This window comes from Dermacentor variabilis, chromosome 2 (assembly GCF_050947875.1).
Source record: "Dermacentor variabilis isolate Ectoservices chromosome 2, ASM5094787v1, whole genome shotgun sequence".
In the NCBI taxonomy this organism is placed as follows: domain Eukaryota; kingdom Metazoa; phylum Arthropoda; class Arachnida; order Ixodida; family Ixodidae; genus Dermacentor; species Dermacentor variabilis.
The window spans coordinates 216,013,557-216,028,119 of NC_134569.1; the positions used below are offsets into that span (position 1 = coordinate 216,013,557).

The 14,563-nt window shown below is 45.2% G+C and overlaps 1 protein-coding gene across 1 annotated transcript; it reads left to right on the forward strand.

Moving 5' to 3' along the window:
- The first annotated feature begins 2,712 nt into the window (after window positions 1-2,712).
- Window positions 2,713-14,164, forward strand: LOC142570690 (uncharacterized). Its single transcript, XM_075679039.1, has 3 exons — window positions 2,713-2,722; window positions 10,323-10,508; window positions 13,421-14,164. Exons 1-3 carry the CDS (start codon window positions 2,713-2,715, stop codon window positions 13,975-13,977), a joined length of 753 nt encoding a protein of 250 aa, XP_075535154.1. The 3' UTR covers window positions 13,978-14,164.
- The last annotated feature ends 399 nt before the right edge of the window (window positions 14,165-14,563 follow it).

Here is a 14,563-nt window from a genome sequence, read left to right on the forward strand (position 1 = left end):
CTGGCAATATTGGATTTGACAAGTAATTATTCAGGTTATTGTTCTTTGCCCTCTTATATATTACAGTTACTTTGACGGTTTTCAGAGGTTGAGGAAAATGCCGGTACTTAAAGCGAGATTGTATATGCGTGTTAAATACGGACTGAGGCGGTCAATAACAAAAATAATAAGTTGCAGTTTTAAACCATTGATGTCCTAACTCTTACATTAAAGGATCTGAATATAATTATTCTCTCATGCTCATCGCCTGGTGTGGAAAACAGGGAATTTTGTGTGGAAAGGGAAGGTAGTTTAGAACTTCTGCATCATATTTACTATTTACTAGAATATTAAAATGCTCGCTGAATTTCCTAGGCATGTCAGTTCCTTTGTATACTTCAGTTTCAGTTTCAGTTTATTATTCGTTCATAACAATTTGTTACAAAAAATCGTATACAGACAACGGTCCCAAAGTCAGAGACTGCACCGGGAGCCTGGGATTATAAGTCCATGACTTTATTACATATGGTAAGCTCACAAATGCTATTTACCGGTTGCCTTGTAGATAATACATCATTTAATTTATTCCACATCTTTTTCCCGTTTACCGCGCCGTCTAAGTAAAATAATAGTCCTGTTTACATTGTCTCAGGAGTTTAATTATTTCGATATAGTAATTTAAAAGACTTGAAAGCAGCTATCTCGCGTCCTGGAAGGAACACATTATAAAGACAATTTTTTTGTTCATCAATTTAAGGATGGAAGCGGTTATCCTTGGTTTACGCGCACGTTTATTTATTTTTTTTCTCAGAATTTTATATGGAAAGTGCTTCTCGTATACCCAGCATAATATCTCTTAAAACAGTTTTACGCTATATCAGGTGAAAAATTCGGTAACACGTCCTCCCAAATTAATGTGTTAATTTCATCTCAGAAAAAGCAAGAGCGAATCAGAAGTTATTTTTTGAAATTTTATTTCCGGCAAAGCGTTGTTTTTTGCTGTTTTTTCTGGTGCCAAGCCAAAACAAGGTATATGGGTTCGTGATCACTTACTGACGTGTCAAGATCGCCGGAATGATCTCTTCAGTGGAAGCGTTTGTTAGAAATAAATCTATTAGAATTGCACTTGTCGGCGAAATTTTGGTAGGAAGTGAAATTTTATTTGAAGGAAAGAAGACCGATAACTTTGAACGCTTTGTCGTGTTCTCTTACATATACATATTGTGCAGGCGAGGATCAACGTGTGTGTGCTACTTAAGGTATATATTGCGTAGACAAGTGATCCGTAGCATCGCAGTTCTGTTTCACGAATAACGAGAATTTATTCGGCAACTTTAATAGGGCTGCTAACGCATGCGACATGAAATTGAGGCGTAAAAATAGGAAGCGGGTAAAGGGGGCAGGGGGGAGAAAGACGTGCACCCTATGGCCTATGTTCTGGCAAATTAAAATGTGGGTGAATGAATTATTGACTTACTTTTCACAGATTCCTTATGAACTCCTTGGACCTTGTTTCCTTTGCTGAATTCGCTGAATTCGCAGTTCTGATCGAGCAGGGGCTGCCTGTCTACTATCTTGTTTGTATTTCCTTGCTACTTGATTCCTGTGCTTAAACTAACCAAAAAATCATCTGTTCATTTTGCCAAAGATTATTCTCGCGCTATCGACGCATGCGTGATTGATTACTGGGGAAATTGTCTAACTTATTTTGAAGAAAATAATGTAAATAATTTCGATCCGCTTTAAGGACACGTGTCATTTTTGTCGTGATAAATTCATAGCAAATAAAAAAACAAGTTCACAGGCAAACACCATGGATATATAGCAATGTCATTCATTTAAAACGCAAAATTAACTGAATAAAAAGGCTCCTGCGCAGCCAACCTTCATATCTCAAGTGCAGGACAAAGTAGCACTTGCCGTGCGCAGGTCAAAAGTTTATTATTTTCACTCATCACTACCTAATTTTATTACTAACAATCGAAGTAAATGTTGGAATTAAATGGCTGAGAAGAAAAGAATAATGTCCAAAAGGACAATGAATTGACAGGTGGTTAAGGCGAAGGTGGAATTTGCTCGTCAATTTAATATCTTTTTTTCACAGTCTTCTCGAATCTTACTTATTGCTCACTAGTATTGACGGCACATTCTACCACCCATTTGATGTTAATTTTATAACATATGCTGGCGTGGTCTCTATCGTGTTGAACCTAAACCCCAAATGTTCTAAGGGGCCTGATAATAATCCTTACTTGTTTCTCCCTAGATATTTTGTAACCTTATAAAAGTTCCTTCTTATAATATTCCAAGCTTCATTATTGTCGTCTGAATTACTGAGTGAATGGAGGACAGCCCCAATTGCACCAATTAATTTTTTATTTATTTACAGTAAACCCTGCAGCGCCGGATTATTATAGCAGGGGAGTGGGCACTACATGAAATGACTTAGACCAGATTTAAATCACACAACAGGGAGGGGTGACAAAGGAGCAAGGCAGCAAGATAAAAAAAAGCTAGTACATGAATAAAGTAGATGAACGTTTATGACAAGTGTGCATTGAGGCAGCTTACTGTGCGCTCTCACAAACTTCTAAATTTATAGAGTTGGTTAATGCTCTTCTGCATTCTCCGCTTAATCGCGTAGCACATTTCATCACGAACAATTATCACTAGGATTCAACTTCGTGTGGGGCAGCTTCCCTAATGTCTCGCTAACGTGGCAGTCGGTTAGCGATGATTGGAGGTGAGAAGACCAGGTACGCTGTTTACAGTTTATTCTTGCTTTGTGTACTTTTAAAGTAGGTGTAAGGTAAATAAAGAGGGAACTGCTCTTTTTTTATGCTACCTTTAATGTTATCCAGTAAAAGTGCTTTGTAGAACTCAGGAAGGTTATCAAGTAACTTAGAAGGGCGATGGTTTGGGCTTGATGATTTTTCACTTTAGGCTATGTCGTGCACCGCTAAACGCGATGGGACACAGGCAAAATTGAGGACAAGCGCTTGTCTTCGTCTTTTCCTGCGTACCCTGTCCCGCTTTGCGCTGTACCGCAAAGTGTAAAAAAGGTCATAAAATATTTGTTTTCTTTGCGAGATTGTAGGATACGACGACCAGCAGTCTTCCTTGATAGGTCGGCCCTTTGGCGCTTTTTAGACTTAAGTTTATCCACGCAAAACGAATTTTATAATTTCAGATGACGCTTTTGGTGGCACATGCTAAAGGCATTCGATGAACACGGAGATTCAGCGATAACCACCTTTTTTTCGTCCCACACATACTGAGTTTGGGGAGTAGAGGTAGAGCACTCAATTCAGAATGGTGTAATTTCCTAATTTCATCACCCCAACTAAATTTATTCCGTTCTCGACAACGCCCTCTTTGCCTTGGCACAAATTCTGTAACTGTAATGGACGACCGGGTATGAGCCCTACGCAGATAACCGGTAGACCATTGTAGTTACAGATTATTTTCTTGGTTTCTCAATAGCTGGAATGGATTGGAGCCAACTTTATTTGTGCCTGCAGTTGGGCGATCGCGCTCCCCGGCGAGGGCCTATGTCATCTACGAAGTCGCCATTTCTCGGCGCAGGTCTCCGCTCGCCGTTGTCGGCTCGCTGGGTCCTTGCCTTTCGAGCGCCCTGAGGACCTGCTGGACGGCCAAGAGCTGTTCGTCTCGGTCGTAGATCTTCGCGGCTGCCTCGAGCCGCGGTGGGATCGTTCTTGATTTTGCTTCTTCTGGATTTTTAACGCAGTCCCAAAAGATGTGCGTGTAATCTGCCGTCTTTCTCCGGCAGAGTCTGCACTTATCGGTAGCATATGTCTCGGAGTAGATGCGATGCATCAGTCCCGTGCTTGGTAGCGATCCGGTCTGGAGCTGTCTCAGGAGTACCGCCTCCATTCGACTCAGCCTTGGTGCGGGCGTAGGAGAGTCCTGCGAGCCAGGCGGTAGGCCTTCGGGATTTCGTTGTAGTCCGTCATGCGGTCTTTGGTTCCCAACCACGTCCGACGGTCTGTCGCCGGGGTGCGGTTGGTTAGCGCTCGCTCCGCTGCCTGTGCCGTCTCATTGTGGTTTTCATTGCGTTCCGACGCGTCGCCCGCGTGCACCGGTAACCACTTGAGTCTTACTGTTGTGTCTTGTAGTTTTGGCCGCTCGCAGGACGCGCTCGGCCTCCTTGCAGATATGGCATTTGAAATTTCACACTGCCTGTCTCGAGTCAGTCGGCACCGTGTGGGAGTCTGCGTCGGTGATGGCCAGGGCGATGGCTACCTCCTCCGCTTGTTCCGCTCCGGCGCTTCTCACGCTCGCTGCCGTCCTCGTGGCGCCGGTTGGCGCCTCTATGACAACCACTGCGAAGGCGTTCCGTTGGTATTCGGCCGCGTTCACGTACCGCGCGTGCTCATCGTTGGCGTGCTGGTCGATGAATGCCTTGGCCCTTGCTGCTCTTCTTCCCTTGTTGAACTTGGGATCCATGTTCTTCGGTATGGGGTCGATGCTGGTCAGGCGTCGGACCTCTTCGGGGGACGGGGAGCTCCATCTCCACCTCGTTCGAGCGTCCTATTCCAAGGTCGTCCAGTATCTTCCTACCGGCATTGGTCATGGACAGCAGCTCCAGTTGAGAGGTTCGTTGCGCTTCGTCAATTCCTTCGAGCGTATTGTGTATACCGAGTTGTAAAAACCGGGTCGTGCTTGTGGACTCGAACAAGCCCAGCACTGTCTTGTACGCTCTTCTGATGATCACGTTGATTTTATTACGCTCTTGTTGTTGCCATCTGTGGTAGGCTGCAACGTACGCGACGTGGCTGATGATGAAGGATTGGGCGAGCCAAATTAGGCTCTCCTCTCTCATGCCCGACTTCCGTCAAGTGACTCGTTTGAAGAGAGGAATCGCCTTGGCAGCTTTTGCCGTGATATTGGTTATGTTTTCGCCGTTTTTCCGTGTTTTGGATGAACATGCGCAGGATTCTAATTTTGCCGACCTCGGTGATCACGTTGCCAGATTTTGTTACGATTCGGAGTTTTTCGCGTTCGCGTTGTCTGGTCTTGCCTCTGCTGTTTTTGGTAGGTGGGAGTATGAGAAGCTCCAATTTGCTCGGCGCACCCTCGATGTGGGCGTCCCTGCCACCGGTCACCCACAGCGTGATATCGTCCGCGTAGATGGCGTGCTTGACGTCTTCGATCGCCGCGAGCTTTTCGGCCAGTCCAATCATTACGAGGTTGAACATCATCGGCGAAATGACCGATTTCTGCGGTGTGCCGGTGCCCCGTGCTTCTTCTCCTGCGTCTGTAGGTAGCCTGCTCGTAGCTCGGCAGTCGTGTGCATGAGGAAGTCCTTGATGTAGTTGCAGGATCACTCGCCCATGTCGAGCTTGGAGACTTGGGACAGAATCGCCGAGTGTTTCACCTTATCGAAGGCGCTCTGCAGGTCAAGCCCTAGGATTGCTTTGTTGTTGCGGGCGCTGCCCCCATCGTCGATGACTTGGTATTTGAGCTGCAGCATCGCGTTCTGCGTGCTTAGGTGCTGTCTGAAGCCGATCATCGTGGCCGCGTACAGCCCTTCTCGTTCCAGGTAGTCTTGCCACCTGTTGAGCAGGACGTGCTCCAGCACTTAGCCCACGCAGGACGTGAGCGAGATGGGCCGGAGGTCATCGTGCGTAAGGTGTGACGCCCCGCACATTAGCGTTCTCAGCAAGAGCGCTAATGTGCGGGCCATCCCACATCTTAGGCACGACTGCTGAGCAGATGTGTGAACAAAGTGCTGTGGTTAACGTCAATCTAAATTTCTGCAATCCTTTCTATCGGCAGCGAACAACATGCACGACTTTCTTTCGCTATGTCGTGGACCATAGAGGTTCGACACCTCGAAATGCCTCATAAAGCCTGCGCTTAGTTGGGACTGGAGAACATGAACGTCCCTGTCTCGCCGCATCCTAGGCCTTTCCATTACAAAAAGAGGGAAATAAAATTCACCTATTTATTAATTCGGAGGCACCTTCAGCTCAGCGCTTAACCTTGTCATCGATGCCTTGATTTGGGCGAGTTTGTTCATCTTCACAATTTTCATAAAATAGCGCTAAAGACGAAGACGAAGCGCCAGTCCTGTCGTATGTGTTCCTTGGACTTCGTATACGTCTTCAGTGCTTTCTTGAGAAAACTCTCTTCCCATCGCTTTTTCATCGAGCATTCAGAAACATCAACAAAAACCTCAATCAACTGAAGTTGGTGTGGGTACCTGCTCATGCGGGCAACCCTGGCAATGAGGCCGCCCACCTAGCCGACCGAGCAGCTAGTAAACGGGAGGTGGGCTTGCCCGACCGGGTTGACCGAGATGAAGACATCCACACCTTTAATGAAATGACCGTATATTACCGTGAATCCAGGCGAATATATCCATCGCCGCACGAGACACTGACAAGAATGCAGGCCACTGACCTCAGGAGAGTACAGAGTAGGTCTGCACTTAGTCCAAAAAGGCTAGCTGCAATGACCAGTGGTGAATATCGACCAAACTGCAAACATTGTAACTGCCCCCTGGATGACCGAGATCACATCTTGTGGGGATGCCAAAAGAACCCTCCCCCGAGAGAACTCTTTAGGCGAGCACCTTCACACGAAGAGTATGAGATGAAGACAAAAACTTCCAACCCGGAAGACCAGCTACGGTTGGCGGAATGGGCTGATAGCGTCGCGGCGAAGCAGACGCCCCCACGCTAGCCCACACCACTGGGAAATGAAACTCCACTCATACTTGAGAATAAAAGTTTTCTCTCCCTCTCCCTTTCTTGCCATTTCTTTCAATGTGTGCGTTAACTTTACAATCTTCTGATCAGATGGGCGCCAGTTACTTTTTTATGAACTAGTACACAGATATGGTATACAATGCAACTTTCTTCGCATCCCGTTTCCTCCTCTTGCCTTTCTTTGAATATTTTTCTTTTGCCTTTTTCGTTCTAACTTCATTTTGAGCAGGTCTGCGCTCCGTAACCTTCCAAAACCAGTTCTTCAAATAATATTGTTATGTTTACACTACACAATAAAAATAGGAAAAATAAAACACCAGCGGGCAAAACAGCACTGATTCCTGCGCGCTATAAAATCTGCGTTGATTATTAGGAGGAAAGCTCTACCTTTGGGGCAGCTCCGTTGACCCTATTGAAAATGTTAAACGCAGAAATGCTCTCACTAGACAAGTGCTGGCGAGCTTTTTGCGTAGACGAGGGTAGACAAAGTTTTGGACTTAAGAGGTCAATCATCATCACCACCTTTTTTTTATTTCAGATTGGAGAGTCTCAGGTCAAGCTTCCTTCTAAGGCGCTTATTAAGGAGTACTTTATCGTAGTCGTGGTGTTCTGCACGTGAAAAGCATCAATACCTGCTTGGAGACATTGTTCTAAATCTGGGCAGAAGGAACGCCAAGCACCTCGTAAAGTATTATTCCACAAGTGAAAAAGGGCACTCTTTAGAATTTGGTAGCAGAAGCCTAAAACCATTCTGCAGCGGCCAAACCTGTGTACCCGCCCGGAACCTTCCTAAAGTGACTCTCACGTTGTATGGATAAACATAATTTATTTTTCCCCACTTTGCGGCCATTAGACAAAACGTTCGAAATGTTCTAGGTAGATAAGTTTTCTTAACCGTCTTGTCTTCCTTTTGTCTGCACTCTTTTCATTACTCTATGCACTCTATATTGCACCTGCTTCTCCTTTCCGAATTGCCAACCTCTAAATGCAGTCGTTCAGGTGTCATTCTAAATGCGACACTGCTGCGCTGTACAGGCTGGTCTTGGCTCTTCTCTAATATTCCTCAAATCAACCACCGCTTACCTTTCCGTGTCATTTACAGCAGGCTCCTTGTAAACTGGCAAATGTCATCAAGCGTTTAAACAATTGCTTTCGTTTTAATTTAGCGCGTTACCTGCTTTGCAACGTTCACAAGGAAAGGCAACCAAATGCGTGGTGCGATGCACTGTCTCCTGTAGGCGGAAGTTTTATCTGAATAGCTCGTACCTAAATGTATGGGAACCGTGATAACCGTTATGGTCGGCATCCACTGCAGCGAATTACATGAAGTTTGTTGCAGTGCAAAAAAAAGAAAGGCTAGAAAAAGGCACATTATAACGAGGCCATCGAAACGGTTTAGAATAAAGATTAAGGATCGCAAATTTTCAGGAAACTGAAGTATCAAATTCACAACGAGGTCTAACACTAGGAAAGCAACAAAAGAAGGATATCACAATTGTGCAAACTTCAACCATCGAGAAAAATGAAGCAGACAAAAGCTACGTAACATACACTACCGTGTAATATATTACTGATGTGTTAGCCGACCGTTTACAAAACCGCCATAAACATCTGCGCAATTTCTCGTCAGCTCTAAGCTCGTATGTAATATTTGTTGCATTTATGTGTTTTAAGAGATGCAATTCACATATCTGTTTTTAGAACTGAGGTAGAGATTAGCAAACCTTGTCATTCATTTTCAGTCAGGTTGGTGCATTTTTGCGAACATTGTCAAAAAATTGAGGCCTTATACAGTCGGTAGAATTTAGTTTTCTCTTTCGCACTAACAAGGTTAATTTGAATGGGATTACCTGTCGTTTGATGAGGGCATTTGATTCTCCGTTAAATGTGTCTCTGTATAGAAAAATTCGAGTTTTTGCCGAGGTAAAGCTTTCCGCTAAATCAAAGTAACGACGCAAAAGCCAACTTACCAGCCACCGCAACTGAACAGCGTATGCTTCCACAGCTGCAGGGAGCAAAGGTCACGTAAGAGACGCGTCACGAGCTTTCACAATCTTGCGGTGGCATGACGAAAAGCGCGACCTTCATGCTTGTTGACACTGCCTGCCCTCAAGAAATGTCGCAGAGCGCGGAGCGAATTCCGTGAGCAGCCCATCGGTTGGGGCAAGCAGGGGGCACGAGGCGCGAAAAATTAAATTTCAACAATGTGGGGAACTGTAACGGCAGCACACTTGACACGTGACCTTACGACATTCGAGCGGTAGTGGCCCCGCTCGCAATATAAAAGCTCGGCGCTGGAAGCAAGGCACTCGTGCAGAAGCCCGGCCTCGCCTTGTTTCTTTACACTACACCAAAGCAACGGACGTTCCAGAGGGTATACGACGTTAAGCACAGAGAAAAGTTAGAAATGTTATCCAAGGTAAGCAGATCGCTTTTTCAGCGCGGATAGCCCATCTGGTGATATTATAATAGCATATTGACGTCCCCCAATGCCCTAGCGCCTGTTTTAAAGGCGTCCGCGAGGTATCTTTCATCATTCGTTTATTGGCATATCTATTTTCTATCGACATTATTTTCCAAGCTTCGAAATAAGCTTTATTGACCACGATGCGTGCCAGGATTTTTCAACGCTTGACTGTTTGACAACGGCGAGTGGGTTTTCCAGAACTACCACAAGTTAAAGTTAATGTTTTCTCTTTTTTTAAGTGGCGCTTTCATTGCATTCTTGCAAAGCCAGCGCCCGAAACGTCGGGCGCTCGCTGTCTTGCCGAGTAGAGACAAGTCCGCTACCACGCTGCCCACGGCGAAGAACCAGGCTACATAATACCGATTATTCACTGTCGCGGCATTGTGTTTGTTGTGCCGTGGTGTGCGCGCAGTGCGTTAACATGTGCGCCCATGTGCACCGACGAGGGCGCTGAACAGTTCTTCCCGAAACGCGAAATCGAGGAGCGTCATACGTAGTGAAGGGTCGCTTGGATACGCAGTCATCAGACAGCACCGGAATTGGACTGCGTTGTTTAAAAGTGTAAGCAACTTACACGAAGAACACTTCGTACCGGCTGAGTTCGGTTCGGTGTCTAGTGTGTGCGATACACAGATAGTTTTGGCCTGCCGTATCTGCGAGGTCGGAGCGCCCCACGTGTAGGTTGAGCGACGCCCTTCCCAGTGAAAATGTGCCCTACTTCGTGGTTTGCTGTGCTTCCAGATTGCCTATGCTTAAGAAAAAATAACGTCTTTCGCTGCAAACACCAATGGAATCTTCGCTGAAAGTGATGCCTAGAGTGCGCGATATCTACCTAATGTTTTCTTACATGCGGAACCGTTTGTTGGCAGGATGTTTGAAATTTACCGCAACTTTCTGTGTTGATTAGCGCATTCGCCTGAGCCTCGAAGCAATGCCTCAGTTGCAGTCTTCGCAAGATTATGAGCCGGTTAACTAAATTCCTTGCTTGGTTTCCGCATTTCTTCTTCCGCCTTTGAACGGATATCACAATATTTCCCGGTGGTTGTCTACTAAGTATCGACACAGCTCCGACATTCCTTGCGTATAGTTTTCTTATATAGTTCGCTGGAAATGATGCTATCTGTACTTTCTTTTTTTAGCAGGTAAAACTCCTTCTCATTTGCTTCGTCGCCAAGGCGTGGGCACTCCAGCACCACTCACCAGGATACGAGGGCCCCGGCTATGGTGGCTACGGTGGTTACGTTGGATACGGTGGATACGGAGGCTACGGCGGCTACAACGCTGTTACGGCCGCTGCACCTTACCAGGGATACGGCGCTTCCTCCTTTGTAGGTGACGCTATCAGTAAAAAATCGCTCGTAGCTGTTTCCAAGCATGGTAGTGAACGGAACTCCACCGAGTAAGATGACTCGTAGTAAACGTAAAGTACTCAGAACGAATGGCGGTGGTGGTTTCCACTTAAGCATGGTTTCGTGCACTACATATCGCAAAATGCGAGTGCGACAACGGGAAATTCGGCAACTTATAATTTTGATCTTTTATTCACTATAGAAGCGAAGGTCGCGGGGCGCTGCATGGCAGCTGATTTGGTAAACCAATTGGAAGCGCCGTTTCTTTAAATATTGATAGCGCTACACCAATAGGTTATGCAGTGTCATTAAAGGCCACTTAAATTGTATTGCGCAGCATATATCGGTCTTTTGATACCTTTTAGGCGCATACACTTTTGAAACTGCATATTACACTCTTGGAAAAGAGGAAGAAAGCAGATTTTACGCTATTGCTTATTGCGTTGCACAGGACACGATAATTCTTCTTTAAAAAATTATCTCCTTGCACATAAAATATATACCCTTGTCGTAAACACGCATCGATAACACAGTAAAAATCTTCCCCTTTTCCTGGACACATTAACGTCATTAAAAGAGTTAACTGCTGGCCTAGTTGGTGATCTTGCATAGTGAAAAGATGTTGCGCCAAAAAACAACACACACAAGAAAGACGACGACAGCACGGGCGCTTCTGGTGTCGTCGTGTTTCTTGCGTGTGTTGTTTTCTGGCGCAAAATGTTTTCAGTATACATTAACATCAGCTGCCACAGATTGTATGTACTATTCTGTCAAGCTTGTCTTTTGAAGCGACATTTGATGAATTTTGCCTTAGTAGCTGTTGTTACGGAATAACTTTCAAGCGATCTCGGCGAACGTGCACGTGAAGCACGGGCGCTAAAATTAGCGTAGCTTTTGTACTATACTTTTGTGTTGTCCCTAAATGGGTCAATCAACAATTACAGCCTCTACCGGAACCCGCAAGCTTTTTTTTTTTTGCTATGAAAGGGATATAAACTGTGGAAGGCAAACGCGAGGGCCTTCATAGGATCTCAAAAGGAAACAAGCGCCGAATGCAAGTATGGACGTCTATAGAATTTCTCTACATTTACTTTAATATATTCTAAAATAAGAGAGTGGATGAAGCAAAATTTTGAAGAGCCTATCTCGTTGTAGGCTCTACACTTTTATGTTTCTTGAAACCGTGTGGCTACAATCGGCACAAATGCACCTTTCCGGTCAGAATGTTTTGTAACATACACAAAATCGGGAGGAACTCTACATGTGACAGATTGCACACCGACAATGTAAACGGCAGCTTAGCGATTTGGGCTGCAGCAGATTTGTCGAGTCTCTGGCTCGATTCCGGCGTAGGTCTGTCGTTTATTCTGCGACGTCGCTACCGATCTACATTACCGACGTGCGTTACTATAGCATCGAGTTCACAAGTCTTTGTTAAACGATATTTATGTCACTGTGCGCAGCAGGATGGTTAGTGCGCGTGCCAAATCTAGGCAAAGATCTGTAAGGGTGTTAAAATGAGCGTGGTTTGAGCCACCGCTGGCTTATAGTCGTGGTCAACAAGTATTGGGAAGTGGCCGTGCCAACAAAAAAAAGAAAAAATGCAGAGAAAAGCTTCCTACGAGTAGACATTTGTGAACCTTTGAACCAATTTCCGCATGCGTAAAGTGGCGTATAATCCAAGCTGTGATTTTTGGCAATGTGGAAACCATGATACTTGGAATATAAAATAGCCCCTAAGTGTACGATGCACGACAGTTCTTTTCAACTATGTCTAAGCGCGAAACAGAGAGCCACACCCTCACGCAATGCACACAGCGGCGTTACCGCTTTCATTGCGCTGCTACCCATCCCCGTTCATTGTCTCGATTCGTGGTTGTTTCAGATGTTTATTTATTTATTTATTTATTTGTTAATTTGTGGGATCATTTATTTATTTATTTCGGCAAAACAAATACAAGGTTTGCCCGGAAGGTAAGGCAGAAGGAGGGCGTAATCCTCCTGACGAAGGCCTTTACTTCGCTGGAGCAGCAGAAGTAGCAGTTTACTATTAAAACAAAATACAACTAATACGACAGAAAACATCAAAACTATTTACAGCAAAATTTTAACCGCATTGAAAAGTATCAACTATTTGTAAAATAGCAAGTAACTAAATAAATACAGCACTGGAAGAAATAAGAACATTCTCTTAATAACAAAAGTTAGACATTGAGAATGTAACATTTATAACATCACTATTGACATCAAACAATCTAAAACTCCATTAACATTCGTTACACATGCTGTGATTAGAAATTAGTATGTTTCGTATTGCATATTTATATGTGTGAATTGTTCTACAATTTATAGCTTCGTCAACAGTATAAGGTTACGTATTACCTAAACATATAGTTCCATAATCGATCATTTGCGTGCCATATTTTGTCCTGCGGTTCTTTACTACTATTGAAGTGCGACGTAGGCTCTATCCTGTGTCTCTACTCAGGTAACGATTTGAAAATAGTTCGGTGTTGCTGGAGATCTCTTTAAATAGACGTATGCAGATCTTTGTTTTGTAAGGGTCTCTAACATTAGGAGTGTTGAAGCGCATCCTTTATGTAGAAGATCTTATGTGTAGTTTTGAGAAGTTCGCGCAACCGAACAGCTCGCCGTTGCAGTACTGCCAATTTTCTATATATGTTTTATTACCATTTCCCTATACTAAGAGGCAGTAGCTATGATTCGCAAGCAGAAACTCGTTCCGCAGAGAATAGTGACTAAGCTTTCTTTTGGAGGTAGGCGACGCCCACTCGACGTAGCAGCAAAGTTTCAGTTGGAATTATTACTGACATACGGGATCAGACTCCCAAAAATATTGTGTTAGTAAGATAAGACCCTTTACTTCCCAGCCACCTCAGCCGTACAGTTTTGGCTACGACACGGTGGACGAGTTCGGCAACCGGCAGTTCCTAGCGAGCAGGGCGACGCCAACAACGTGAAGACTGGCTCGTACGGATACCGAGATGTGAACGGTCTCTTCCGCCGCGTCAACTACATTGCCGACGCCAACGGCTTCCGCGCCACAGTGGACACCAACGAGCCGGGCACGGAACCGGGAGCCAGCGCCGACGTCGTGTTCAACGCATCGCCAGTTGTCCCACCGATTCCTGGTGGTGCAGCGGCTCAGAACACATTTGGCGAGGGCGCAGGAGCGCCCGGTTACAACGCTTACGCCGGATTCGGCGGTGGTGGATACGGCCCCTCCAGTAGCGCAGCTGGAGCCTTCGGTTACGGCGGCTACGGGCGCAACGGCTACCCTCCAAATGGGCCGGCTATCAGTGGCCACGCCTACGGGGGTCACGCCCAACAGGGTTACGGTGCGGTTGGCTATGCTCCAGGTGGATATGGGCCAGCTGGCTACGGTGGATTGGTTGCAGGTCACCAGGGCTTCCGCCGTCGCAGATAAATATGCTGCGCGATGGCTGGAAAGTAGTACGTGCGATTGACGTTTAGTTTGATTGCAATTGTTTTATTCGAGATCTTTCCAGCTAAATCAGCCTCAATAAAGAGATTGCTCCTTCATTGTTCCTTGCGATGTTGATATGACTTCTCGAAAAACATCGTAATGAGGTAGTGGTTGTACTGCTTATGTGAGGGAATCTTTCGCGAGTTCTAGAAAGAGCTGTGGAAGCTACTGAAATCACATCAGCTTCTGAAACGTCCGGTATAACAAAAGTTAAATACTCATAAAATTTTAGCTACGCCGTCTCGAACACTATTCACAGCGTCAGTTCATAGTGGCCTTCCTGAGATGCGCCACGTGAATTAACCTTCTTTATTTAATGAAGCATTCTTGGAATGCGTGTATTTCCGGAATGTAGCTGCTGCTACCGCGTTAATCTCAGACTTCATGAAATCATTCACGTCTACTTCGTCTACGCCCCACTTCAATATTGCTTACACTCTGTTTAAAAGACCAGATCAGTGAGTTTTACTTTAACTCTTACATACTCCACATTGAAGAGACGATTGAGCGCGTGATGTGCTTTTGT